This window comes from Camponotus floridanus, unplaced genomic scaffold, assembly GCF_003227725.1.
Source record: "Camponotus floridanus strain SB8 unplaced genomic scaffold, Cflo_v7.5 scaffold76, whole genome shotgun sequence".
Lineage (NCBI taxonomy): Eukaryota > Metazoa > Arthropoda > Insecta > Hymenoptera > Formicidae > Camponotus > Camponotus floridanus.
This window is the reverse complement of record NW_020229845.1, coordinates 885232-912520: the sequence shown is the minus strand read 5'-3', so window position 1 is coordinate 912520 and position 27289 is coordinate 885232. Positions and strand designations below refer to the sequence as shown.

The 27289-nt window shown below is 32.6% G+C and overlaps 3 protein-coding genes across 6 annotated transcripts; 1 reads left to right on the top strand and 2 right to left on the bottom strand.

The window, feature by feature from the left end:
- Positions 1–308: 308 nt before the first annotated feature.
- Positions 309–3684, bottom strand: LOC105252455 (protein ERGIC-53). Its single transcript, XM_011259812.3, has 10 exons — positions 3462–3684; positions 2603–2659; positions 2075–2345; positions 1878–1977; positions 1685–1796; positions 1390–1561; positions 1113–1312; positions 821–1020; positions 563–744; positions 309–487 (listed from the first exon to the last, which is right to left on the bottom strand). The coding sequence occupies exons 1-10, from the start codon at positions 3628–3630 to the stop codon at positions 451–453; spliced, it is 1500 nt and encodes a 499-aa protein (XP_011258114.1). The 5' UTR covers positions 3631–3684; the 3' UTR covers positions 309–450.
- Positions 3685–3753: 69 nt separating this feature from the next.
- Positions 3754–7064, top strand: LOC105252454 (vesicle transport through interaction with t-SNAREs homolog 1A). Of its 2 annotated transcripts, XM_025414097.1 has the most exons (5): positions 3754–3771; positions 4876–5026; positions 5159–5217; positions 6102–6449; positions 6567–7064. In XM_025414097.1, the coding sequence occupies exons 2-5, from the start codon at positions 4933–4935 to the stop codon at positions 6723–6725; spliced, it is 660 nt and encodes a 219-aa protein (XP_025269882.1). In that variant the 5' UTR covers positions 3754–3771; positions 4876–4932; the 3' UTR covers positions 6726–7064. The 2 variants fall into 2 exon arrangements, with proteins under 2 accessions (XP_025269882.1, XP_011258112.1); XM_011259810.3 differs by lacking the exon at positions 3754–3771 and having other exon boundaries at positions 4838–5026.
- Positions 7065–7929: 865 nt separating this feature from the next.
- Positions 7930–26705, bottom strand: LOC105252459 (long-chain-fatty-acid--CoA ligase 1). Of its 3 annotated transcripts, none has more exons than XM_025414093.1 (9): positions 26342–26705; positions 25595–25740; positions 17253–17376; positions 15350–15686; positions 13886–14354; positions 11228–11518; positions 8887–9108; positions 8336–8653; positions 7930–8119 (listed from the first exon to the last, which is right to left on the bottom strand). In XM_025414093.1, coding segments are annotated over exons 1-9 (2046 nt in total). In that variant the 5' UTR covers positions 26343–26705; the 3' UTR covers positions 7930–7981. The 3 variants fall into 3 exon arrangements, with proteins under 3 accessions (XP_025269878.1, XP_025269879.1, XP_025269880.1); XM_025414094.1 differs by lacking the exon at positions 26342–26705 and adding an exon at positions 25815–25993 and having other exon boundaries at positions 25595–25732; XM_025414095.1 differs by lacking the exons at positions 25595–25740; positions 26342–26705 and adding an exon at positions 18720–18931.
- Positions 26706–27289: the final 584 nt, after the last annotated feature.

Sequence of the window (27289 nt, the reverse complement as noted above, 5' to 3'; positions counted from 1 at the left end):
GATAAACAGGCGACAATCTCGACAGTAAAAAAATATATATATAACGATACAAGAAAAAATCTCGTGAAACATCTTTAATAACTCTTAAAATTGTAAGATCTACTCTAATAAATAGCTTTTAGCTGTAATTATTCCTCCATTCATCCAAACTCATCTTGCCAAAATACAATGACGTATACATGTCATTGTTATTATATATACTAATATAGAGAGATGACCTTCCATTGAAATGCAACTATTTAAAATAGTCTCACATTGGTGTAAAATATCTTTATGTCTTTGTGGGACAATATCCGATTGCATAATTTCAAATCAATCTAACAAAGATAATATATTTATTGTACAAATCTCGAGAGACACTTCGCGGACATGAATAATGAATAATAAAAATATTGAGTCACATAATTCACAAATGAGAATGTGTTGCAAAATCACCACAGATGATGTGTATTAGTAGAGTTTCTTCATTTGCGCTTCTTTATTGTCTCTGTGAAGCAAAAATAAAATTAGCATTATGTATGTATTTCTTTGCATGTAATAAGACTTTATTATATATAATTACCGGTAAATGCTATACACAAATAATATTATCATTTGTATCGCGATGAACAGCAAGAACATGCTGACTGATAAACAATTAGGACAATCCGCGCTTCCTGTAATTTTACTATCTTTCTTCAATGTATTCAGTCCGTCTCGTATCTCTGCCATTAATGACTGATGATCGTATCCCATTGGCTGCACCTGTGTAATTATATATCATAAAAGAATCCTCTAAAAAATTTTATCGCTATTCTTAGAACAAGTAAGTAATATGAACCTGTGCAGTCGGAGCGCGCGCTTGATTGTTAAGAATAGAATCAGTCTTAGTATGAAGGTCTCCCACAAAAGACTTGATTTCCTTGGCCGCACTTAATATGATATTTTGATTATTTAGCACAGCATCGACTTCCTGCCGACGTATGCCGACGGAATCAATTGCTACAGGTTGTTGTCCTAATTGACCATTCACTTGCATACCTAATCAATGAATTTAAATCAAATTTATCAATATATTGATGTAAATTATAATATAAATTATAATAATAATGTAAATAATATGAGTGATTTACCTCCTTGGACCGCTTGAACTTGTGATATCAAACTCAATGCTCTCTCTTGCCTTCCAACAATTTCATCTAATTTCCTGTTAAGTTCACGCAAGGCATCAAACATCTGACTTTGTCCATTGAATATCTGCCGTAATTCTTTCTGGCCCTCCGTTTCATAATATTCTTCGTATTCCTGTTTGCGAAACTTATCTGGATGTTCTCTGTTAGAATAACACATCAATATTAACATCAATGCGTCATTGTATCATAAAAGTGTGTGGCAGGTGTATATGCCTACTTGCGATATTCCTCTTTCTGCTCATCTAGTTTCTTTTGGTAGTCAAAGTATTCCTGTTGAAGCTTTGCCTGTTCCTCTAAAGAAACTTTATGCGCATCAACTGGTAACTGTCCGGGAGGATACAAAGAGAGGGTTAGAAAATGTAAGATATCATGATCGTCGGCCAGACCACCTAGGTAGATAAAAATGTATGAAAAGGATAGAATTTGATTTGAAATAAAATAACTATACATTTTCGCCTACATATATTTTTTTTTATGTAACAATATTTCAATATTTTTGTTATATAACATACCAGTAGCAGCGGAAATTCCAAAGAATCCATTTTTCGGTAACACAACATTATCAAATCGAAAGCACATTTCATAATCTTGATCATTGTTTGTCATGCCATTGTGAAACATCAACTAAACAGATGAAATAAGTTAATTAATCAGATAGTTGAAATAAAGTATAAGACTTACTAGAAAATTTTCGCGTGTGCTCACCGTTAATGTATTCTTATAATATTCTATCCGTGCTCGCGTGGCAAAAGGTTTATTACGAAAATCTCGCAAACAGCCTGCCAATTGCTGTGTAGAGCCATCACTATTGTGAAACAAAATAAAACAGGATTATGTAAAATAAATACTTAGAATATGTCACATGTGCAAGTTGCTAAATAAAACTAAATAAAATAATTTACTTTGCGTGATCAAAGATCTTTGTGCCATCATTGACAATAGCCATAATATATGGATTGTTGTGCTTATTGTCATTATCAAATGAATCAAAGAAAATTCCCAGGCCTGTCCAAAGATCCGAACTACCAAAAACGGTACCATTATAGGCACCTTGGGCAGTTGTATACCAAAATGCTAAACCATCTGCTCCTATCCTTGACCGTCCACTTATACGGAATACTAAGTCTACCTCCCACCAGTCGAAAGTTACTGGTAGCTTCGACCATATTGCACCTAAATACAATATTTTTTTAAATTTTAGATCATTTTGCAAGAGAAAATGTTGTAAACTATCAATAATGTAATTAAATTTAATGTTATTTGTTTAAAATTAAAATTATATTTTAAGTACTTAAATCTCTTTTTTTATAATAGCAAAATTTAAGATTTTTTTCTCATACAATAATGTTGAAGCTTTTCATCATAATATTTTTATGAAAAATTTTATGTTAACATTGATAAATTTCTAATATATATATTTCTATACAAACCTTTTTGACTTTTAAGTGACGGTGCTACTCTGACATTTTCTGAACTAGCAATAGTATCTGTAATTTAAAATATAAATGTATTTTAAATGTCTCTAAACCTCTTTTTTTAATTGTTAATTAAATATATTATATATATTTACATATATACATACATTGTTAATTAAACATTTTACATAAATATATTTTATATATATATATTTCAGTTTATATATATTGTACGTAGAATCACATATGGAGTAATAATAAGTGATTTAATAGATAAATTAAAATAAATAAAACATATGCTTAATTAAATTCAACATATTTAACAATATTTCAATGATGAATATCTATTAGACATATGAAAGAAAATATATGTTTTGATTATTATATATGATACTTTAATATATATATATACATTTCATTTATTAAAAATAATCTTTTCATACAACAAAAAATTCCATTTTCCATTCATCTAATTAAAAAAAATACATAAAAAAAATTATTAAGAAACAAACGCTCGCCAGTTAATAAATATCTTTTTCTAAAAAACATCTAATTATACGCAGATTAGAGATCAATGCAATTCTGCCTCAGGGATGATTTTTTATATTATTTTTACACGCATACGAGAAACGTGTATGTACACACGTCATCAGTGTTTTGATCTTTTAAAGTAATATGCGTATAACGCGTTACGCATTAAAGAGATGGCGATTCAGGCGTCGCTCGTCTTGGAGCTCGAAAAAACTCGAGAAAAAGGAGGACTCAAATCCTCTCGACATAAATTGACGCCGCACGAGTACAACATACGGAACGTCAGCGCGACAGGTGTCGACTTCTTGGTTAGGTTACACGCGACGAGTCGCGATATACTCACTTCCGCCGTATTCCCAGAACGGTACGGTGCCGTCCTTCTGCGCGAGATACGGTGGCTTGAACGAGTACTTGTACTCGAATTTCCGATGCGGCGTCTCGCCACAGGAGAACGGGACGGCGCACGATATCAAAAAGGCCAGGAGCCACCTCACCTCGGCGGCCATTTTCATCGCGATTGTCGACGACGGCGATCGTCGCTGTCGGTGGTTGTCGACCGACTACTCGCCGCTTTCGGGCGGAAGCCGGCCCGTGCACGCCGGTCCAAATCGTCGACGATTGGCTGAACGCGCGAGATTTGGCAGCCGTGATTGGTGAGCAAATCATATGACGTGTTGCTTTCGTGGCCAAATTTCTAAAATTTCATTTAATTCTTCCTCTCCCTGCCTTTTAAATCCATGAATCAAGTCTGTTCGCGTTGCTTGCACTTCCGAAAAATTCCTACATTTGAAGTGAGATGAATATGTCTTCGAGCGTTAAAAAGAGGAAAAGAATACGAGCAACGCGAACAGATCTAGTACTTTTGAATGAAGCAAGTTTGATCGCTTTAAAAATGATTAACTTCAATTTGTCATAAACGTATGTTCCAAAAAATGGGCTTTGAATTAATACAAATCTCTGATTAATACAAATAATATACTAATAATTCAGTCTTAAAAAAGGTATGTAAAGTTGATTACTTTTTGTTCCAAAGCAAAGATTCTTTGCTGATTAATCGATCAAACATTTATATTATACTTAAAATATATTTCACTGATTAATCTATAATAATAATTCAAGTGTTTTTAATAATACGACCAAATTTATGATGTCATTGATCGTTTTCAAAGCAAAACTTGTTCATAATATATTGAAGAAATTGATTACATATGCACTAGAATATAATTCCTCAAGCAATAAATTTTTCTTTAATTCTTGTATTCGTGACATTATTTAAATGCATTATTAACAAGAAATTAAATAAAGAACAATAATCTATTTTAAACACAGCGCATAAACTAATATTTTAAACCTTATACACATGTTAATTTGAATATTAAAATATCTCTTAGAAAAATAACGTCACAAAAAAGAATAATCTAAATATAAATAATATATGTATGATTCTGACGTTTGACCTTATTTTTTTACGATTTCCAGAGCAATTTAATTTAATATCCTATTTACGTAAATATCTAAAAAAATAAATTAGAATATTTTTTACACGTTATAATGGCTTTCGTGACAATTTTATCGAAGAAGACACGGATTATCTTTATTGTGATCAATCTTCTCTGTTTTATTGCCTTGAACCTGTTCTTTTTATCTGCACTGCTGCACTAGTGCAATTAGAGTGAAAGAAAGTATGTTTGTCTCTTTCTAACTTATTGCACTAGTGTAGCAGTGCAGCTAAAAGGAACAGACCTCTTGTCGCGTAGGTAGTCGGAACCGCCATCTGATTCGCGTCGATAGTCGATGACACACCGTTGTCCAAGATGGCGTCGCTCATCGACAACTACGAACAGCAGTACGCCGTTCTGACAGCTGACATTACCGCAAAAATCGGCCGGATTAGAATCCAGAGCGGCGGTAAGAAATCATCGAAACGCGATTAAACGCGTCGTAAAGAATGCGCTTTACAACGTGTTCGATGCACAAAGCGATTGCCACGCGAGATCGGCCTTTAAGAATGTCAATCGATACACGTGACGTAATTTACAGGTGAGAAAAGGGCCTTTATTCAAGATGTGGACCGGCAAATTGAAGAGGCTCAAGAATTGGTAATTTCAATTTACATTCTCTTTTACATTATAATCTCAAAGCAAAGTCCTTGGAGATCTCACCTTGTCAATTATCGAAAGATGCGTAGTGTGTTGTGTAGGGTTAGAAAATTATTTCATTATTTTATAATTATATTAAATTATTTTATAATTATATTAAATTATTTTATAATTTATATAAGCTTTTTTTGTAAGAACTTGACGTGATACGTTGTAAAAAGCATGTATACAACATTAGATGTTTTTGCGTTCAATAGGTATGATTATGTGTTGACTATTGAAAGACTGATTTACATAATGTTTATGATTGAAGCACGAGGGTAATGTGTTTTGCATGAATAATCTAAAAATCTAAATGAGATCACAAGTGTCTCTGATGTATGATACTTGAAGCAGTTAAATGGATTTTTTAACGGACTGCAAAAGCTTTAGATTTGTAACTTCACATTTTTTTTATACAAATGTTCAATTTTAAAAATCAATTTTTCCTTAACAAAGATATATTGAATTATTGTTTGAAAATTTCAAACTTTTTAACTTTTAATGGATATTGACAAAATTTTATTCTCTCCATTTTAAGTAAGCATTCAAAGAATTATACTTATAGATAAATTTTTATGGAAATGTTAAATATCAAAAAAGTATATGAAAAAATGTTTAATTTATTACATTTGAAATAGTGAAAAATTGATTTTACAATTGAAGCAACAAAATTAAAAATATAAAAATAAAAAATAAAAATAAAAATTAGGATAGGCTATAAGTAGTCTAATAAAATCAGAATCACAATTATGTGTTTAAATATGTTTATCTCTTCTCTTCACTTTCATTTGCAATATTTTATTACAAAATATTTGTCAGATCAGAGTCTATTTAACTTGCAGCTGGAGCAAATGGAGTTGGAAGTTCGTGGGATAAATGGAACTGCTCGTGATCGGCTGCGCGGTCGTGTAGAAAGTCACAGAGCGGAATTAAAACGCTTAACGCAAGAGTTTCAAACGGCGAAAAAACCAAAAGAGGACGCGATAGAGATAACAGTAGATGAGTCATGGGACAACAATGTAACAGAAGACCAAAGAAAAAGACTATTGGATGCATCCGAGAGGATAGAAAGGACAGGACGCACGTTACAAAATGGTTATCGTATGGCGTTGGAAACAGAGGAAATCGGCTCTCAGGTGCTAAAGGAACTTCACGAGCAGCGAGAAACGATACAACGAAGCAGAGGAAGGGTAAGATATTGATTATACAATTATGAAGTATAAAGCATGAAATCGACGCGCCAATTAAAAAAAGTACAAAATAATATTAATATTAGTGCATAATAACATTGTCCCTTGTTTTTCAAGTTACGCGAAACGGATGCAGAATTAGGGCGCGGGTCTCGATTATTATCAGGGATGATCTTTCGGAGCCTTCAACAGAGAATTATCTTAGCAGCGATAGCATTAGTACTCATAATTGTCGCGTGCATTGTGATATATTATAGTTTTAAATCTAAAAGTTAAAGAGAACAAAGGTATTCTCTTCGGCCAGATCCATCAGATGTGATTTGGAAGTTATATTTATTTGAAATCAGAGACTTCAAAATATGTTATTTCTATCAAATTGCGAGGTTAAGTAATTATGTATTATATATATATTATCTATCTTGTACTTGTTTGTTACATTTTGCCACAAAGAACCGATCTTCGCTATATCTACATATTTTATCATCAATTCATCTAAAACTACATTGGATGACTGAATGATAATTTTTCCTTAAACAAAAATCAGCATAGCAAACATCTAAATTTCTTAGATGAAAGCTAATTATAGCAAACGAGTACAAAACTGGCAAAATGTTACCAAACAAGAACAAAAGATTCCCATTCAGTGTTATTTAAAATCTTATATAAAAAAATATTGACCCATTCTCGTAGGAAGATAAATCTTATAAAGCGGTTTCACTATTCTTTTCTATCTGCGCAACAAAGATAATTAGTGTCCGTCGAATCAGTGATTATCAAATGCATTATTTTCGTATAGCGGAAAGAATCGTAAAATCGCTTCTATATTGTTATCTCGTTAACGTCTGGAAGATCGGTGGTAAACACTTGCCCTACGTTCAAGTTTCGAGAAATACTCCGAATCACAAAATATATATTCAACAAGAAATGTATTTATTAAGTAATATTCAAGGTATTTTTTTCGACGTTGTTGTGCGCGCCGAATCTATTGGGCATATTGAAATATTACCCCTTCGAATTAACAACTACATGTAATTGTTGTAACCTTGACCTGAGCCATAATCGAGCGAGTTCATTAACGGACTCTATCAATTAAAAATGCATTCTATAATTTATCTTATATGAGAATAACAACGGTCGCGGTGTGTACATTGTTGAGATTTACGTAAATAAGGATCGAGTTGTACATACATCCATTACCGAAAGTATCAAAGGATGCTTGTAATTGAGAAAGAGAGAGAAAGAATGAGAGAAACTAGACGCGCCTAATAATAACTCCTTTTATTATTTTTAATGTTATCAATTACCTTAATTAGCCTAAACGGTGCTTTTGTCTGCAACCCTCTAATGTACCTGTGAAAATGATATATAATAAAAGTATCGAGGGTTAACGAATATTTTCGATGATAATAGTGACTTTGATAAGAGAGGCAGCGGCGGCGAGGAAAGGCTTTGCTTCCTTCTCTATCATCTTTTTTTTTTACGATCAGTGCTGGTATGAGCGAACGATAGTACGCTGAGATCGCTCAGTCTGGTCAGTCCAATTGTTGATAGAGATCTTCTATCTGTGGCTTGAAATACGCTCTTAGTTGAGGCCGTTTCGATTTCATTGTTGGTGTTAGAAGCCCATTTTGTACGGAAAACGGGTCTGGATGGAGATAAATATCTTTCACCTGCGTCCGAAAATAATTGAAAACCTCATTAAATTATCCAATTATCGTCATTCTTTGAAATTTCACATTTAAACTTTTCGAACTTTAATTCTGATTTTTAATAATATATATAATCTTCCAGGAATTATAAAGCAGAGTACGATTAAAAAAGACCTCTCTTTGACTCGCCCAAATAGGAGAAAGAGAAACAGAAGAGAATAAGAAACGATAATTTACCTGTTCGAAGGACTTGAGACCAGCTTCTTTTCCCCACGTTAACATATCATCTATGATTAGTTTTTTGACTTCTGGATTAGCGCATAAGACGCTTAGCGTGCCGGGTATACCATTTTCCACCGCCCAACACTTGACTACGTCTACGTCTGGCACTACTATTGCTATGATACAAGATTTCAGTGACTCCCCATGGACGAATACTTGTTGCACATATTGGCTGCGTATATAGATATTTTCGATCTTTTCCGGCACGATATACTCTCCCTGCGATAATTTGAAAATATGCTTCTTCCGGTCGATTATTTTTAACGTTCCATTCTGGAAGAAATTTGAAGGAAATTTAATTTTAAACTCTTGCAATATTAAAATCAAAATTATATATCTTTTTTCTCTTAAAAAAGAATTCCAATCGTTTCGTATTATATATATATTATTTATTATAAAAATCTATGGAAAAGGAATGAAGATTGATCAGCTCGATCCATCAGATCATTTTTATCATGAGAATAAAAATTCGCGACATTATGATTGTGTGCAAAGTAATTACTCACAGGCTGCCACATGCCAATATCTCCCGTGTGATGCCATCCCTGTTCATCAATCACCTCGGCAGTCTTTTCGGGATCCTTGAAATATCCCATGAAGACGTTGGTGCCCTTGACGCACACCTCGCCCTGATTATTCGTCGCATAGTATTCCATTTCCGGAACATCGGCGAGCTTGATGCAACAGCAAGCCACCGGTGGTCCCACATGTTCCGGCACGTGATCGCCCTGCATTTAGAGATGAACAAACACGTGAATTAAAAAGAATCATTTCATAGAGAACATACGTCACTTTATTCATCAGGATCGAATATATCAGCGAATACTTTGTACGTATAACACATGCTACGTATACAAAATCTATAAGATACACACACACACACACACACATATAAATGAATGGATCGATGCATTTTACGATGGAATACGAGGTGCATTCAATAACGTAATATGTAGCTAATGGTCTTGTGATAGAGGTGGCATGCCTGGCACGTGGCTCTAAAGCTTTGATTCGATGACAGAAATATCTGCAACTGCGTGCGCGCGACTATACTACAGTTATGTCGATATCTCGCAGACGCGCCAAGAATAGAGAGGAGGATACGTATCACTTGATTATTAGTCAGTATTCAATAAAAACAACATTTTGGAATGCCATCAATCTGTCAGCAATAAATATTCTCCCATCGCTCTCTCTTTAGAGATCTTTCTTAAAATAAATTATCGATTATAAGAAGAAAGAAAAGAAAAAACAAGTATCGAATTACAATCAAATTGTTTACGAAAGAATATTGTGCACATGAATAAACTTCACTATTCTATACTTTTACTATGCTAACTTTTCGCGGTACATTAAAAAGTTACGTAGTAAAAAGTTGATGTGTAACTGTGCATTTTTTCACAAACATGTAGTAAAGAACGAAGTTATTAATTTACATCTAAAATTGATTAAAGTGTCTATAAAGCGTTTGTGTCAAGCTATACTTGTTCAAGCTCTTTCGCAAGTTTATAATGATAAAAAAAGTATTATAAATTTACTAAAAATACATAATTAAGTGGAAAATAGTTTTTCTCGAAGAGAATTTTGTCCGTGCAAAATATATACAATCATCTGCAATCGATATGTTTGTAAATTATCCTGTTAAAATTATTTGATTTTGCCTGCCTTCGTAATTGAAGATCGAATTGAACGCTGATGCAATGAACGATCGAGCATCGCGATTTGTTTATTTACGAAAAACTCGATAATTGTATAAATCGATTGTCTATCGAATAAATATTCGGGCAAAACTTTACGGAATTTCGCAAACATACACACAACGGAGATCTATATCTCTCTATTAAAGTTTTCCGCATAATACTGGTTTTGTCGCATTGCCAAACGGCGTTCGATGAGGTATTCGCTTTTCACAATATTCGAAACTCAAACTTGCTTTGAGTTTGACACTGGCAGAGAGAAACAATAAAATTCTTTATTTCATCGGTAAAACTATAGGCTTGTCACGAGGCTTTGTATTTCTTTCAACATAGTTTCGCATTTATAGACCATAGAAATTCTTTGTAATAAATAAATAATACATACATATCCGACAACTGAATGCGCATTATATAAGAAATAACTTTAACATTTACTCCAAAATTTATCTATACTGCCATGCATGATTCATAGCACGCTTACATTAACGTTTATCAGACTTGGTCTTATAAAAAATGTATTCCTGGAGTATTTATTGATCGCTTACATAATTGTCGTTAGCAACTATGTATGATCGAAAGGTCTCTATAATACCTGATATATATCTATATTTATGTATTTTTTCTTTAAACATTGCCGTATAAAATATTAATGGTCTTATAGACATGCAACTATCACCAAATACTTTTTACCTTTTCTTTTCTACTTTTCTTCAAATAGAACAATATAAAAAAAAACTGGCACAATTGTATTATTCAGTAAAGAAATACAATTGTCTACAAATTCAGACAGAGGGAGAAAAATAAAATATTAATTAAACAAAATAAATGGCATAAATAAAATATATAAAAGAAAATACATGTGTGTATGAAAATGAATAATTTACATAAAATAAAATAAATAACATAATAAAATACAAAGGAAAAAAATAAAAAAAACGTTTAATGTTGACGTAAAATGACGTAAAAGGAGCAACAGAAGAATATAGTGCACAGAATGTAAGGACCGCGATACAACATTTTGACACCACGCTATCTGAAATTTCTCGAAGACCTTTGTGAAAATATCACATTAAATTTACGACTGAGGGCCGTAAATCCGCGAAAACGAGTCTTTCGACGACTGACATTGTTATTGTACGAAAATACGAACCTGAATAGTAAGCGTTATTGGCGCACTACATTCCGTCTGACCGTAACCCTCGACTATCACGCAACCCAAGGCGCATCTGGTGAATGTGAGCACGTTCCCCGCCAGCGGCGCGGAACCCACGAGCATCAGTCTCAATCTGCCACCCATCGACTCCTGGATCTTCCTGAACACGATCTTGTCCCATATGCTTGTTGTCCTGACGATGCTCTTCTTGATCTCCGTCTCCTTTGCCCGCATACCCATATTAAAGATCATTCTCTTTAGGAACGAGCTGCGAAGCTCAGTGTGCACCTGCAGACACGAATCAGGAATAAAATAATAATGAAAAAAGATGACATGAGCAATACAGAGCATGACGCACATATTTTCCATGCATATTATATTATATTTTTAGATCGTATTTTCTACCAGTTTTCTAATAAACCCGTTATATGAGATGCGTCACGATCAGCTATATTAATATCTCTCGTATGTTTTTCCCACTTACAAGCAATAATATTTTTCTCCGCGTCATCAAAACGTTATCGCACCTCAAGTTTGGCCATCCGAGATAAGATATTTTTGTTATCATTAGCGAATGATTATAAAACGGAAAAGAATCTATTTGGACAGCTGCGATTAAATTCGATGTCACAGTCTTACCAATAATCAATAATCAATAGTCAAGCGATGATAAATGAAATTATCACCTGCAAATTCAGTAGCGAAAACAGAAAGGTTCGAGATTATCTAAATTTATTCGCTTTTCTATTATCTTTTATCGGAGACGAAAATCCATGCGATATGTATTACATGACTTATCCATTAAATTTTATTCATTGTCAGCAAACTGGGCATTTATCAACGGTCGAAATCTACACATATTGTCCCGCAGCATCACTAGCAGAAGATGCGTGACTGCTGGCTTTTTTTGTCGACCGTATTTTTCAGAGCTCGGATCAGAAGAGGATCGCGCACAACAAAAAATACGACGCGTAATTCAACGACACGTTCACGCGCGTGTGTCCCATTCAGATGAATGTCAGAATTAACGTTGAGGAGTCAATTCCGCACCTGTTCCATTCCTGTTTGCGCGATATAGGGTTGGCATGTCATGAATTATTGCACAGCCGTAGAAAATTCACGAGACGTGCCAAGTGAGCTCTACTGCAATTGGGGATTGCAATAACGATGTCCAATTATCCTTCATTTAAGGATTAATTATAGAAAATTTGAAATGAAGCGAGAGACAGACGGAATATTTCTATTACATTGTTAAGATTAATATTATAAATTAAAAGTGAGATATATATATTTATAATTCGACATATATATATGAAGAAACATACCGAATGAATTATAAATTGTATCAAGATTATAGACATTTAAAAATATGTTTTTATTGTCGAGCGTTGCACGTGAAGAAGGCTATGAAAGGCAAGTTTATTTAGGTTTAATGTCGTCGTACAGTATGCTATTATCGCGTTGTAAAAATATTGAATAGTGTCCAAGAACACGCAACTTCCGTTTGACACAATGGACCATATGCTAGTAATAACAATTATGCCAAATAAAAATGTGCAAGGAAATTCTGTGAATTCTTCGAATTCTGTAAACTCTTCGAATTCTGTGAACTCTGTAAATTTTTTTGAATTCTTTTAATTAAAAAAAAAACATCAAGAAAATACCCACAATGCCACGTAAAAGATGTCGGTTGTTTTTGTATGTAATTTACGTTATAGATTTCTTTTATTAGATACATATGATATATAAAATAGAATTAATGTTTACAAACCATTCTTGCAACATAAAGATTAAGAAAAGATATGCAGTCTATGCTATATCAATTTCTGAAAATAAATTATAAATGTTCAGTATTTTGTTAATAAATTATATGTACTTCAATTAATTATTTATTAATTATTGATTATTAATTATTGAAATATTCAAATAATAGGGCCAATCAAATCTTATTTACATTGATAATTAATTTCACAGAGCCTATAAGTATCATAAATTATATAATTCTATTAGGTTATTTTTGAGAATGAATTTTTAGAATTATTTTTATTTTTCAGTTATATATATATATATATATATATATATATATATATGTATGTATGTATATACAGTCAGAAGTGTCAAAAAACAAAATGATATATGACTGCAAAACATAACACATCTATATCATGTAAATCCAACAATCGATCGAAAGTGCGGACTAAATATTACGTATCGTAGATAAAATATAAACAGCAATAAATTATTTGAAATAACCCATGGTAATAAAGAGAACGCAATCATGCGATATTTCAGAATTAATTCTCAAGTAGTAGATGTACTCATTGTCAGACATAAATAGCGTACAAGTGTCTTCTTCATAAAAAGTCATAAATTTTTCTAAAAAATTACAATCCCCGTTTTTCCTCCTCGCTTCTTTTTTTATGTATAATATATAATCCTATCTTTATATACATTGTATATACAATCCTCTTATTACCTTTCAGCTCTCTTGAGAATAATAAGAGTGTGTGGCATTAAAAATTTAATATGAATAAATTGTCAATCGCTCGACTCTTAATAATTGCAAATAAAGTTCGATGTATAACCTTTTAGAAATTTTTTTTTGTTCCGAATGACAACAATAGAACAACAAAGTGTGTCTCAATAATCGCTCACCTTATCGTAAATCCGATTCAGCAGCCTAGGCACTGCTGGCATAATGGTAGGTCTGAGGGCCTTCATGTCCTCAGGTAACTTTTTGATGTCACCGCTATAAAAGCCGACGCAGCCGCCCATCATGTAAACGGTATTCTCGCAGCAACGCTCCAGCATGTGCGCCAATGGCAAAAAGCTGATTAGCGTATCCTTGCTCGTCAGCCCGTGATCGCCCAACTGCAACATCACCGAACAATTGGCCGCCATGATGTTCTGATGCGTCAACATAACGCCCTTTGGATTGCCGGTGGTACCGGATGTGTAACATATCGTGCAGAGATCGGACGGCTTCGGCGGCAATTCCGGATGATTCTTCTGGGCGCCGAGATGCTCGATATCATCGAATCTGTATAACTCGACGCCGCGGTTTTTCGCCCGCTGATTCGTCGCCGGCCGTGTCTCCTTCACCACCACCAGCTTACGTAAACACCTGTCAATATCGAAGGAAAATTGACGTTAAATATGACAGGAACAACAGAAGATGAAGCTTTTTCAGCCGGACAAGAGTCGCTTGTCCGCTTTGAAAGCTCTTGCGAGTTCTTGGCAGCTTTACAAATTAACACTTCCAATACCACGCTGTCTTTCTAAATGTTTTCTTTGAGAAAAGCAATGATCCGAACCACATCTTGTGAGGTCGCGTGACGTTGCGTCATGGACAAAAACTTGTTATAAAAAGTATTGGTAAAATTATTTATATACACTACATATTTATATATGCTCCTGCTATATATTTATATATTCCTATATGGATTATGTCGAAGAACATGTAATCAAAGTGTCATTAATGTTGTCGTTAAATTAATCGTTGTTATTAATATTGCAATCATGAAGGCACTTTGCATGTATTTTTAAGCATGGGTTTTGCGAAATTGATTTCCTTTTTTCTGGATATTATTTCGCATAAATATATTAGATCAAGTAATGATTCTCTTTCCATATTCGCTGTTTAAAAAGAAATTATGCCTTGTAATCTATACACATGTACCTATATATATAGATAACTATACGTTTTTACATAAATTATCCGATATTTACGCAATCGATATCAACAGGGAAATTACATTATGTACGATTCTCTAGTGTATGCTAAATGAAGTGTTGTTTAATTCTTAAATCGGTAACTCTACTAATATTCAATAACGTTGATAATATTCCTAAATTGCGTATACTTATGCAAAATGAATTTTCCATGAGAATGTATATCTGTATCGTGTATATGTTTACATGTTGCTTAGCACTTTGAATAATTGATAATTAAACCAATTAATCGACAGTGATAAGTAGAAGAAAATAAAATATAGGCATTTTAAAATTAGAAGAATTTAATAGAGTTAGGTGATTGTTCAAAGAATTGAAGAACAATTTAAGATATTTAGGAACGGTTCCTAGTACGGTTTTTAGAGAATTCTCAACGTTGTCACATACCTCGGTGCTTTGTCGAGGAGTAAATTGCACTTTTGGTCATCTTCGCATACCACCAAATTAATTTCAGCTTGATTGATGATGTACGCGCAAGCGTCCGGGCCCAAGGTGTCGTATAATGGCACCACCACGAGCGAATATGTATAGCATGCCTGCTCGACGAGAACCCATTCGGGACAATTCTGACTGTATAGGCCTACCAAAGTTTGTGATCCAGGGGCCAGCCCTAAGGACAATAGGCCGGAACCAAAATTCTTCGCCCTAAGTAGGGCTTCGTTGTAATGAAGCCATTGATAGGGTTTGTTGTACCCGTCCCTCCATCCGAGGCAGGGACCATTATCTGTAAATGAAAAGAATGTCGTATTGATCAAAGACAATAATTACTTCAACGCAATTGATAGATCTTATTAATACATTTTTTGACATATAACGCGATTGATTAAAATACGCGTCCGTTTATGCATCAAGAATAACATTGAAGGAAAATAAATTTCTTATTAAAACAACACTTGAGAAAAAATGTTTGATATTATTAATATTAATTATTAATATCACTTAAATATTAATATAAAAATACTATTCTATATTATAATTAAAATATATAAGTGTAATTTGTGGCATAATTAAAAATTAATTAAAATAGTTTTCTGTTACATTATTACATTTAATAAAATCGATTTATAAAAGAAATAATGCTACATTTTTATTTTTTCCGCTGTTATTCGGAACAGCATTCTATTTGATTATTAATGAATAATATTCAAGAAATTATGAATTAGAACACACAGAGAACATCTTAATAATGCATTATTTTTGTTTGTTGTCCAAGTTTGATATGAGAGGATAAAATCAAGAAATCTAGAAAATGGATAATTTTTTGTTTTCACTTTATTCTTTGCAAGCGAAAGAATAAAATTTGATAAAGAAAAAATACTTTTTTCAACACAAGGTCTTTTTAATACAGTTACGAATTATTTAGATAATTAGTTATTCATATATTTAAATTTTTAATTGTTTATAATTGTTTAAATACTATAATTCCTAACTGCATTAAAAACGCTAAAAATTCAGTAATTCAGCTCGTATTTTCCAAAGTTTCATAAATTTATGCATTTTCTCAAGAAAATTCTCAGGAATCTAAGACACACATGCAGGCCGATCTAATGAATAAATAATAGCGCACGTGTCGGGCTACTAGCCGTATGATTTTCTTGTCCCATTGTTATGTTAGGCGAGCGATACCTCGGCAAGATTATCGATCTTCGAACGTTTGCCGTCATCGTTAACGTCGTCATCGTTACAGGTCACATAAGGCTACGACAGGTGTCGGCTGCGGGGGCGTTGGTTTCGCGCGGCGAGGCGAAAATAAGAGATGTTATATACGTGCCCGAAATAACTGTCAACCTTCGTCAGAAAGGTCGTCGAATCTCGAGGGAGCATGAATCGCCGGCCGATAATTCGCACCGTTAAATCCACCGTTAAATCGTTTATTAAGAAGCCGCATGTTTACGCGTTTTATAGCACGATTTCGCTTGCCACGTCGTTTGCCAAACGAGAGTCCGCTAGATAAATCGACGTACGCAATTGCGCGCGGATGTGTGCGTAAACACTTAATGCCGCATCCGTAAACTTCACGAATATTGTAGAGATTTATACGATTTTCTCTAAGCCGCCTGCCTCTCCTTGAGTTATTCTCTCACTTAATTTCATCAGTCGACATTAAGTATATAACGCATACGTTAAATATCAATTGAAATTAATTGAGATGTATATAAGGGATCGATTAAACGCCACTTAACTAATTAACATGTTTAATTAAAGTTAAGTGAGCAACGACTATTTTCATTTTCGAAGATTAGAGTGAGAGAGGAAGAATTATATGTTGCTTCTGAAAATAATGACTCACTAGATTCCTTGGCGCCGCGACGGAAGCCGTCGTAAAGGGTGAGTGTATCCTCGTATAGGAACGTAACGAATTTGCCCTCTCTGCCCTCCTTGTAGAACTTGGATACTCGGATATGCTCGTTGCCCTGTGAAGAAAAGAGACGAAGAGTCAAGTAAAGCTCACACGAGATCCAGCACACACGAGGTCCGGTCGATCATTACGTAATCGGACATGCGACAAATGCAACACTAAATTTAGCCGGGCACACGCGGCTCCGCGTATTGTACGTATCAACGCGTGCGAAGCAGCTGATTACGAGACGCAAGGCGAAGGGCGCGGATGAAGGGATAGTTGTATATATCGTGGGAACCCATTCGCTGTACATATTCGTCCGTTTTCTATATATCGATCTCCGCCGCCGAGACCGACGCGGAAGACCGCTTCTTTCGGCCTCATCGATGTGCTTGTGTAACGACAACCACCCACGTTCTCGACGCACCAGTAAAGCGCGCGTTTCATATACAAGGTTAAAATAATCTATGTATCTTTGCAGTAATTTGCGGATTTCATCGCGAAAGATTTTATGAAAATGTGATATCTTTGAAGTTATAATCGTCGGGAAAAATAAAACGCTTTTTCAATACACAAGTATTACGTCGTTCGAAAATGTTTTTTTTTAAATCGAAACTTAAAGATTTTAATTTATAAGCACACAAGGTCTAACTTATAATCTCTGGAAAATAATCATTATGTTGAATAAATTTGTTTAAAAATGCATTGTAGTTTTTTGGTACATTTAATAAAATTTAAAAATATTAGTTTTTTCTCGATTTAATAAACGATGAAATCTTCGCTTTAAATTCAAGATTAAAATTTACTTTGAATTTTAATTTTTACTTATGTATAAAATATTTAGCATCTCAAATATAAATGTGAGATAAACTATAAATATAACGCGCAAAGTTAAAAGTTATCTAAAGTTAAGTTAAAAGTTATCCAAATATCACGATTCACTATATTAATAATCACAATGCAGTTTTATTATCTTATATCTTTGTGTAATTTATATATTACCTTTAGTAATTACGAGATAACTCATTAAAAATTTAAGATTGTAACGTGGTAAATAAGAAAATTCGATAATCATCTGTCACTGAAATGTACAAAAAATCTATACCCCATTATATTTAAACAAAAAAGATATATCTCATGTACATATAATTCATAAATTTCATTTAATTACGTTTAATTTCATAAATTACATTTAATAATTTATTTATTTATTTATTTAACGAAAATATTTAATATTTATAGTTTAGTAGTTTTAGTATTTGAGAGAATTTATATTTTGCGAAGTAACGAGTTCTGTCGTGAACTTCGAAGCATGATTACAATCGATTACTCCTGAACGAGAGGACAAACGCATACGCGCATCTACGCGTAATCGCGAGATCGTTTTTTTTTCCACCTTGAAGCCTTGATCATCACCTTGATCGTGTCAGATTGATCGCCGAGATCTATCGGCGGGTGGATCGGCTCGGGAAGCAAGCAGGCTGACGACATGCTGCTTAACGGCACGTAACACGCACTCTTGATGGGCGCGCACACGCCGTCGGGCTCTTCTCTCAAAAGAGATCGGTCTCTTCGACACAGGCAGGTATAAAAACGGATTGGACCAGCCGGACCAACGCGCCCGCGGTCACTGAATTCAAGCCGAGCTTGTGATCGAGCTTACGGTCCGAATTTTTGGCTCGCGACGCGGATATCACGCGGATGATGCTGCTCGGCGCTGCTTTTCGCAGGGAAAAGATGTGCGTCATATTGTCAATATTGTCATCAGACATTTAAACAGGTCTATCCCGGTATAAAGTTAATATCACGAAATTACTGGAAACATCAGGAAGTTTGAATATATATAATTAATACCCACACATATATAATTATTGTACGGAGAAACTTTGATACTTGGGTCATTAGTGCGACATTGAAGCACAATTATGGTATTAAATCAAATTGGAATACTTAGTTAATATACTCGAGCGATCATTTGTTAAATAGGAACTTTCCTTCTTTGTTAGATTTAAATTACTATGCATGATTTAAAGTTTCTCTTCTCTAATTAAAATCACTTAAATTTCTTACAAAGACTAAAAAGAAATTGCCAAGACTTAATTTTAATTATATACTTATACTTATTTTTTCTAAAATCCCTGACCAAAAATATAAAATAAAAATTTAAATTCACAGATATTTATTAGAAATTGCTTCCTTTCTAATCGTATTACAATTTTCATATTATCGTTTCTAAAATCTTTAAATAAATAGCTTTTTTTAAATACGAACAAAAACTTAGAAATTAATCCGAAAAATTGATATATCCACTAAATATTATATAAATATAGAAAAAAATAAAAAGAAATTTAAAAACAAAAATAAACCAGAGATGTAAATCCTACAAGAAATACATAGAATAATAAAATATTATTAAAAAAATATATATATATTTTATCATTATTTTATTTTTTATTTTATTTTTATTATTTTATTTTTTAATGATTGTATAATTCATTAAAAATGTTTTTAAAGATTCTCGATAAAAAACAATATAGCATATAAACAAGCAATGAATATACGGACTAGACTTCCAATGATTAAATAGATCATGTTCGTATCAGTTCTAATAAAGTGCAACAGAAGTTTCTTAATTGCTGAGGAATAGAGATATCAGTTAGTCAGTTTAGATATTTATATCCGCGCGTATGGTTTCGGTATCTTCCTTTCATGTAAAATGTCAAAACCCTGCAATGCAGACTTTTGTCTATTTTTGATTTTGTGTTTTTTTTATGTATCGTTCACATAGACAGAGACAGATGTTGAAAGTACTCGGATTATATATTCAAGTGCATGTTTGTTTCTTTCTATTGTGTAAATATCAGAAATTAAATGTCGCATTTAAAGAGCGAAAGTGAGTCGATCGGATCCAAGCAGTAGAATTTTAAAAAAATTCCGGATAATATATAATCCTCTGTTTTCATCAATTGTTGATCTGACAGATTTCTGATTGTGTAAAAATGGAACCGTATAATTTAAATCGCAACATTCGTATTGACAGCACTAGTGCGACACCGACCGGCCTCGCGAAAGCATGAAGGCCTATTCTACACATGAAGATCCTCGACTATGCGTTTAAATATAGTCGTCGTCCTCGAGGAGTTTGGACGATCGCCAGCGGGAGTTTGGCCGATAATTTTCGCGGTGTTCCTTTTCTTTTCGAGTATCGTTTCTCATCGTGTGAGCAGATAACTTCTAAAAAGTTCAGGGTAATGTGTTATTACGTTGACAGATTACGTGGAAAATGTGCCGAGCCCACTTGAAGACTGAGCGCTTGTTTCATGGATCATTTGCTATGTAACGTGAAAACTTGCACGATACATAAAGCAGGTAACGTAGAATATATATTGTTACAAAATATTATAAATTGTTGAACATATTAAAAAAAATTGCATTAAAGATAATAAGAAATTCTAGAATTCTTCAGAATTCTGAGTTTTTTTCTGAACTATTTAGCTGTCAAATTAATTAGATCTTTGTAGGCTTCTATTGCAATGTCTTTCTTAAGAAAATATTTTTTAGAATGACAATAAATTAAATATTTGTAAATATTATTAAATATTTATAAATTAATTAAATAGATTATAATAAATTAAATAGAGTTTAGTTTGATCGATTGATGAGGAGCAATAAAGTATTCAGAAATTAGAGATGTTTGAATAAAAAATTATGAGCATTAAGAGAAAATTAACATGTCAATAGTGACGATCTCCAATCAAAAACATATATAATGCATAGAATGTTTACAGTTTAATTATTTCTTTCCTCTTGAATCATTTTGTTTTCCTTAAGTTCTTTAAAAAATTTTTTAAAGCCTATTTTTATTTTTATTATTCTGTTAAAAAAACCTATTAAAAGATATTCTATTAGATATTTTAAAACATTCTTATGGAACGATCAGAATAGAGAATAGAATCAAATGTCAATTATTCGTTTCGATGATTCGATGATTGAAGTGTTCAACTAATTGTATAGTTATACATCATTTTAAAGGCCAATATGAACCATTGATATATAATCTTATATCCATTAATATATATATATATATATATATATATATATATATATATATATAATGCAATGACTAATTCTTTGGAAACGTTAAAGCTTGTAACTTTATAAAAATTTAATAAAAATAGTTGACAGTATGAAATATCAATCTAATAATACAAATATTTACGTGTAAACATATAATATCAATCTAAAAATACAAATATTTACGTGTAAACATATATTCGGTGATTCAAAAAAGCGTACATCGAGTTTATCAAAATCGATATCTTATTCCTCGCGACGACAGTCAGAGTCTGGAGAAAAGCTTATGTAAACCGAATCGAGACGAGGCGATTGTAAAGTTAATCTGGAAAGCTCATTACATATATCTGTAGTCAGGCTTCGAAAATAACTTTAATAAAAGTATCATTTAACACCATTTTGCAAGGGATTCCGCGTGATGCTAATATCTTTGTAAAATATATGTACTTTGTCCGATGAATAAATCGCGAACATGACATACAAGTGTTGCGGCTAATTCAATAAACACGAGAAAAAAATGCAGGAAATGTCTGCAGGATATCTATTGGCAAATTGATGATATGACTTCAAAGAATACGCGTATTTCTATTGCTTGCATATGATTTTAATCAAATACATATATATATATATATATATATATATATATATATAATATACATATATAATATATAATATATACTTATTTTTTGTTAAATATAATTAAAAAATCAAAATTTTTTAAAATGGCAATTGAATGAAATACTTTTCAGAATAACAAACAAAGTTTGACTACAATATTTCGCTTACAATTTTAATTGAATAAATCTTTAATAATTGCATTAAATATTTAAAAATTATAGATTTACTATAATTTCTTTATGTATAATATTTACATAAATATTAAAATGTATATATTGTATATTGTGATAAAAATAAATCTAAAAGAATTAATAATAATATATAAAGTCAAATATAATATAAAAATATAAATAATATTGTATAAAATATATATATATATATATATATATATATATATATATATCTTTGCATATATATAAATAAAAATGCAATATTATTATTAATTAATAAATCGGAAATTAATAGAAAGAGAGAGAGAGAGGGAAAGAGAAAGAGAGAACAATGCAAATGTAGATAACCATCGCTCTTACTTTCTATCTTTCCCTTCCTTCTTCTCTCTCTTTCCCTCTCTCTTTTTTCTATCTATATACCATATTTTTAATAAAAAAGTGTCCGATTTTTTAAATATCTTTCTTGAAATTTTCCATTAAATAATAAACTAATCTACGATGTCTCTTACGTAAGCTTATTAAATATATTTTCTAGCCAATAGGATTATATAAGAGACATCGTAGATATATTACTACCAATATCGCGTTGAAAACACATCAAGCAAATGATATCTCAGAACTATTATAAATATTTAATCGCTTCAAATTGTTTAAATAGTAAGTCAAGTTAAAGTAAGTCAAGTTAAGTATTCTTGATCATTTTTGCAATGACGTTCAAGATATGAGATTATTTTTTATAATCCTTTAATTTTTTTCGATAACAATACTATTTGCATTGTCATTGTATAGAACGCATAATTCAATACGACCATGTGGTCAAAGATAAGAATGATTGAGCTATACGAAGAAACAAATAATAAAACAAAATAATTTGTTAATATTTACTGACTAATGTTTAATGAGATACGTACGACTTGAAGGCATATTTTATCATCAATCATTACTGATAATAATATTATATTAACATATCTACAAGAGGCACACGTGCATATGTGTATGTGTATGTGTATGTAATAAAATATAATTATAAAAATCTAATATAATTAAAAATCAATTGATATGTGTACACATGCATGCATGATTATATAAATTTTTAATTATATGTCAATATACATCTAGGGTTAAGACATTTAGAGTCTAAAAAAAGAAAAAATTATCACATGAATTAATAGCATGTTTAGTGAGTACATCTGGGAAAAAGTTAATGATAAATTGTAATAGCACGTTTAACAATAATAAGTTTTTTATGCTTTTTTAAATATAATGATGTGTTAATAATATGTAAAAGTCATTTTCTGTTTTCCTCCTGTTTAACGCACGCTAATAATGCGATGTTCAAATACGATGCAATATTTATTCAAACAGCACATGTCTAAAAAACGATTTGAAGACGTCTTATTATCATTATTTTTTGTTCTTTAGCTTTTATTGTGTTGCCTAAGGAAAAATATTGATACATATTATGTGTAATTTCTTTTTCGAAATTATATATATTTAATTTTCGAAATATTTTCTAACTTATAAATTAGATCTTTATTTCTAAAGATATTTAAAATTTTTATTTACAATATCAATGATATACATTAATGTGCAAGCAAATATATTATTATATATAATATTATTTAAATATAGAATATTATATAGAATATTATTTAAATAAAATAGACAATATTTTTTCGATGAATGCGGAAATCATTTTTAAAAAGTATCAATGTGTGTCATATATTATAACAAAATGTAATCTAAACGATATATAATATACGATATATGATATTTTTTCTTATTTTGTGTGTACGGATTTTATATTCTCTAAAGAATATAATTATTTGAGAATTATCTGCATAATTTTTGAAAGACAAAGATAAATCTTCTTTCCTCTACTTCTTTTAACTAAATTTTTTTTAAATAAAAAAAATGTGGGCGACTAATATATATTCGAGCAGAAAATATGTATAATATAGTAAAGCTAAAATAAGTAATTAAGAATTAGAATGAGAATGAGAGATCAATTATAATGCAAGAGTAGAAATATTGGCCGCATATTGCATATGCATATATAAAATAGTTCACATAAGATGTTAAAAGCCATTCTTTTGAAAATTATTTGGCACAAAAGTCGGCAAAATTCTATCATTTGTTTCAAGGTTTTTTGATGTACATCTTTTATGTAATGAAGCAATATTGAACCAAAGAAAACCTACATATATAAAAGATACACATAGAAAACATACATATATAAAAGACTCTAATAAATATTAAAATAATAAAATATTACAATATTGAGAGAGAATTTTGTTACGTATTCTAAGTATTCTCCAAGAAAATAATTTAAGACACTTCACTATGAATTATTCTATGATGTATATAATGATGATCTGTATAATGATTTTCAAAAAACGTAATAAAATACGCTATATTTAATAAATCTATCCATAGCATTAAATCGTACTTGTTATTGTTTAATCGAAATGAGACATTATCAATGAAACGTCACGTTCTCGTAATTTTCCACCGATAAGCAGAGTGCAACGATATATAATCAAAGTATGCAAATAAATTAATCTGCTTTAATAATCATTTTTTCTTATTTGTTTGCAATACGCGCGGCATATATTAACAATCATTTTTATTCATAAGTGTTTATAATTCCTTCATATTCAATTTCACGTCGCACATACATATGTATATGTTTCAAATGTTGTCAAAAAATTGTTATTATCATAATCATGTATTTATAATAATATTTTTTATTTATCACACACGTATAATACGCTTTGAATTATTCATTAATTGTAAGATCAAATTGCACTAACACTATTTTGGATTTAAGCGAAACTTAAATATGTGTCTATCTTTATCTTTCTTTCTAAATAAATAAAGACAGACACATATTTAAATGTCGCTTAAGACTAAAATAAGATTGCAATCGAGTCTAAAAGCTGTCAGATAAATATTCTCTTTTCTTCGGTAAAATCTCTCGATCTTTAGATTGCTTAATAATGTGCAATACGTAAATCAATTCATTAAATCCCTGAAAATTGTGTTGCATTAAAATATTCCCATTTCTTCAAAATCTTTCGACCTTTAGATAAGAAAATCTTTTGATAGCAATTTTAAGATAACAGAGATATGAATCGGTGTTGCAATATCAAAAACACCTGTTCGATGTAACTTTAAATTTCGAAACGGCACGAAAATTGATTTATTTCTCTTAGTTTTTTTTCCTTCTCGTAAAACGAAACAGGTATATGTTTGAGATGAAAAGGAAAGAAAGAGAGAGAGAAGGAGAGACATCATAGAACAGTGCGTAGGAGGAATGGCTAATAGATCGAATCTATTTTCGTTTAGATCACAAACATCTTAGAGCAAGAGATAACATTCAATCACGAAAGAAGTAACGACCGACACGTGTTTCTGTTCCTCACTTACCGGTAGTATCAATGCCTGGGCATCGAGCGGAAAGAGCGGTCTCTCGGCCTTTGGTCTGGAAGCCCAATAAGCCACCCCGGTGACGAAGAGAGCACCAGCCGCGCCGCCCAGGTATGGCAGGTAGTCCTCGATTTGGGACTGTAACACTTCGTTTAAAATCGTTTGAACCGTTCGAAACTATACAGTCAGGCTTACGTAATTGGCGCCCCGCTCACATTACCTCCATACCGATGGTACGGGTGCAGGTAGACAGGTGCAGATACGAAATATCACTACTCCCGCGAGAGTTGCCCAACGACTTTTGCTAACGATCGACGAGAGTAACAACAAATACGCTCTCAACAACTCGAAGAATCGAGATGAAGTGAGCGTTCAAACTTGATAGTCATCTGAGCTCGAAGTCCAAGTCCTATTATTTATATGTCTATAGACCTTGTTCCCGGATATCTAAGCTCGTTATCGCAAACTGGTAAAACTATAATACATATACATACAAATAGCTGCGACATTCGAATATATATTCCGATATCAGTTGTACAACATTGTAATAGAATAAGGTCACTTTTTTGAGCTGATATAAGCGTGAGAATGCTGGTCTCAAATAAAAAGAGCAAAGAAAAAGAAGGAATATTATAAAGAAAGATAAAGAACGAGCGCGTGAGATACCGGCATTTCCTCCGCACGCGCCCCTCGCATCTTGCACCGTCCACTAACAATAAGTCGATACAATGACAGCTGTGTACTCACTGGCGCAAAGAATAATAAGCAGGGGATGATCTCTCCTCCGTCGTGATCTGCGAAGGAAGCGCGAGCCGGTCGAACGTATCCGGGCACGAGGGCACGATTTGAGGAATCGGCGGATGAACGTGAAGGGAAACCGGAACGGATGGCGCACCCCGGGGACTGGTCGGCTTGACTGGGCCGGCAGGGAGGCTTAGGGTCAGGGCCACGGCATGACACTGCCTTTTCTTCGCAAACAAAGATTTCCCTCCTCGTTCGCTTGCTCGACGTACGTTACGCGATGCGGACCCTCACTGCTGGCGTAAACGCGGCGCCATGACGTCACCCCGCGCATACCGCGCGGTGGCGAGGACGGCGCGAATCGATGCCGGGCGCTGCGACGATCACCCTTCTTCGTCACCGCGACGACGGCGGCCACCCCGACCCCGACAGGACGATACTCGCCCCCGCATATGGCGCACGCGCGCGCAATCGCCGCTTATCGTCGCGGGATGCCAGCTGGAGGAAAATGTACGCTATGCATCTCTGCATTACCATATTGGTGTGTCCCTTACCCCTATCTTCCAGTTGGCTATTTTGTTCTTTTTAATGCGTTGAAGAAGAATCACGACTGCCTAAACTAGAATCTATGAGAGGGCAAAATCTAAATTATACATTCCTCTTTCTTTGATGAAGAGAATTAGAAATATAATTTAAGGAAATTTATTGAACACGGTGTGGGAATATTATAAAATAAAGTATAAGAGTCATAAAAATATATGTATATGATTTATAATAGTATGAAAATTAATTACGTTGTATATAGAAAATATAGCAAATATTAGGTTAATATCTTTAAGGATGCATCTTTAAGGCAAAAAATTTGTTGTACATACTTGCCAGATAATATACAATTTTTGTTTAAACTTTTCAAAATTAAATTATTCAAATCATGTATTAAAATCTTTTGAATTA

Coding starts and splice junctions, on each gene's coding strand:
- LOC105252455 (XM_011259812.3), bottom strand. CDS start 3,630: ATGAAAATGGCCGCCGAGGTGAGGTGGCTCCTGGCCTTTTTGATATCG. Junction 2,346..2,602: donor GTCACTTAAAAGTCAAAAAG/GTTTGTATAGAA, acceptor TATTGTATTTAG/GTGCAATATGGTCGAAGCTA. Junction 1,797..1,877: donor ATTATAAGAATACATTAACG/GTGAGCACACGC, acceptor TCATCTGTTTAG/TTGATGTTTCACAATGGCAT.
- LOC105252454 (XM_025414097.1), top strand. CDS start 4,933: ATGGCGTCGCTCATCGACAACTACGAACAGCAGTACGCCGTTCTGACA. Junction 5,027..5,158: donor GATTAGAATCCAGAGCGGCG/GTAAGAAATCAT, acceptor CGTAATTTACAG/GTGAGAAAAGGGCCTTTATT. Junction 5,218..6,101: donor TTGAAGAGGCTCAAGAATTG/GTAATTTCAATT, acceptor TTTAACTTGCAG/CTGGAGCAAATGGAGTTGGA.
- LOC105252459 (XM_025414093.1), bottom strand. Junction 9,109..11,227: donor CAATAACGCTTACTATTCAG/GTTCGTATTTTC, acceptor CTCTAAATGCAG/GGCGATCACGTGCCGGAACA. Junction 8,120..8,335: donor GTCTCAAGTCCTTCGAACAG/GTAAATTATCGT, acceptor TTTCGGACGCAG/GTGAAAGATATTTATCTCCA.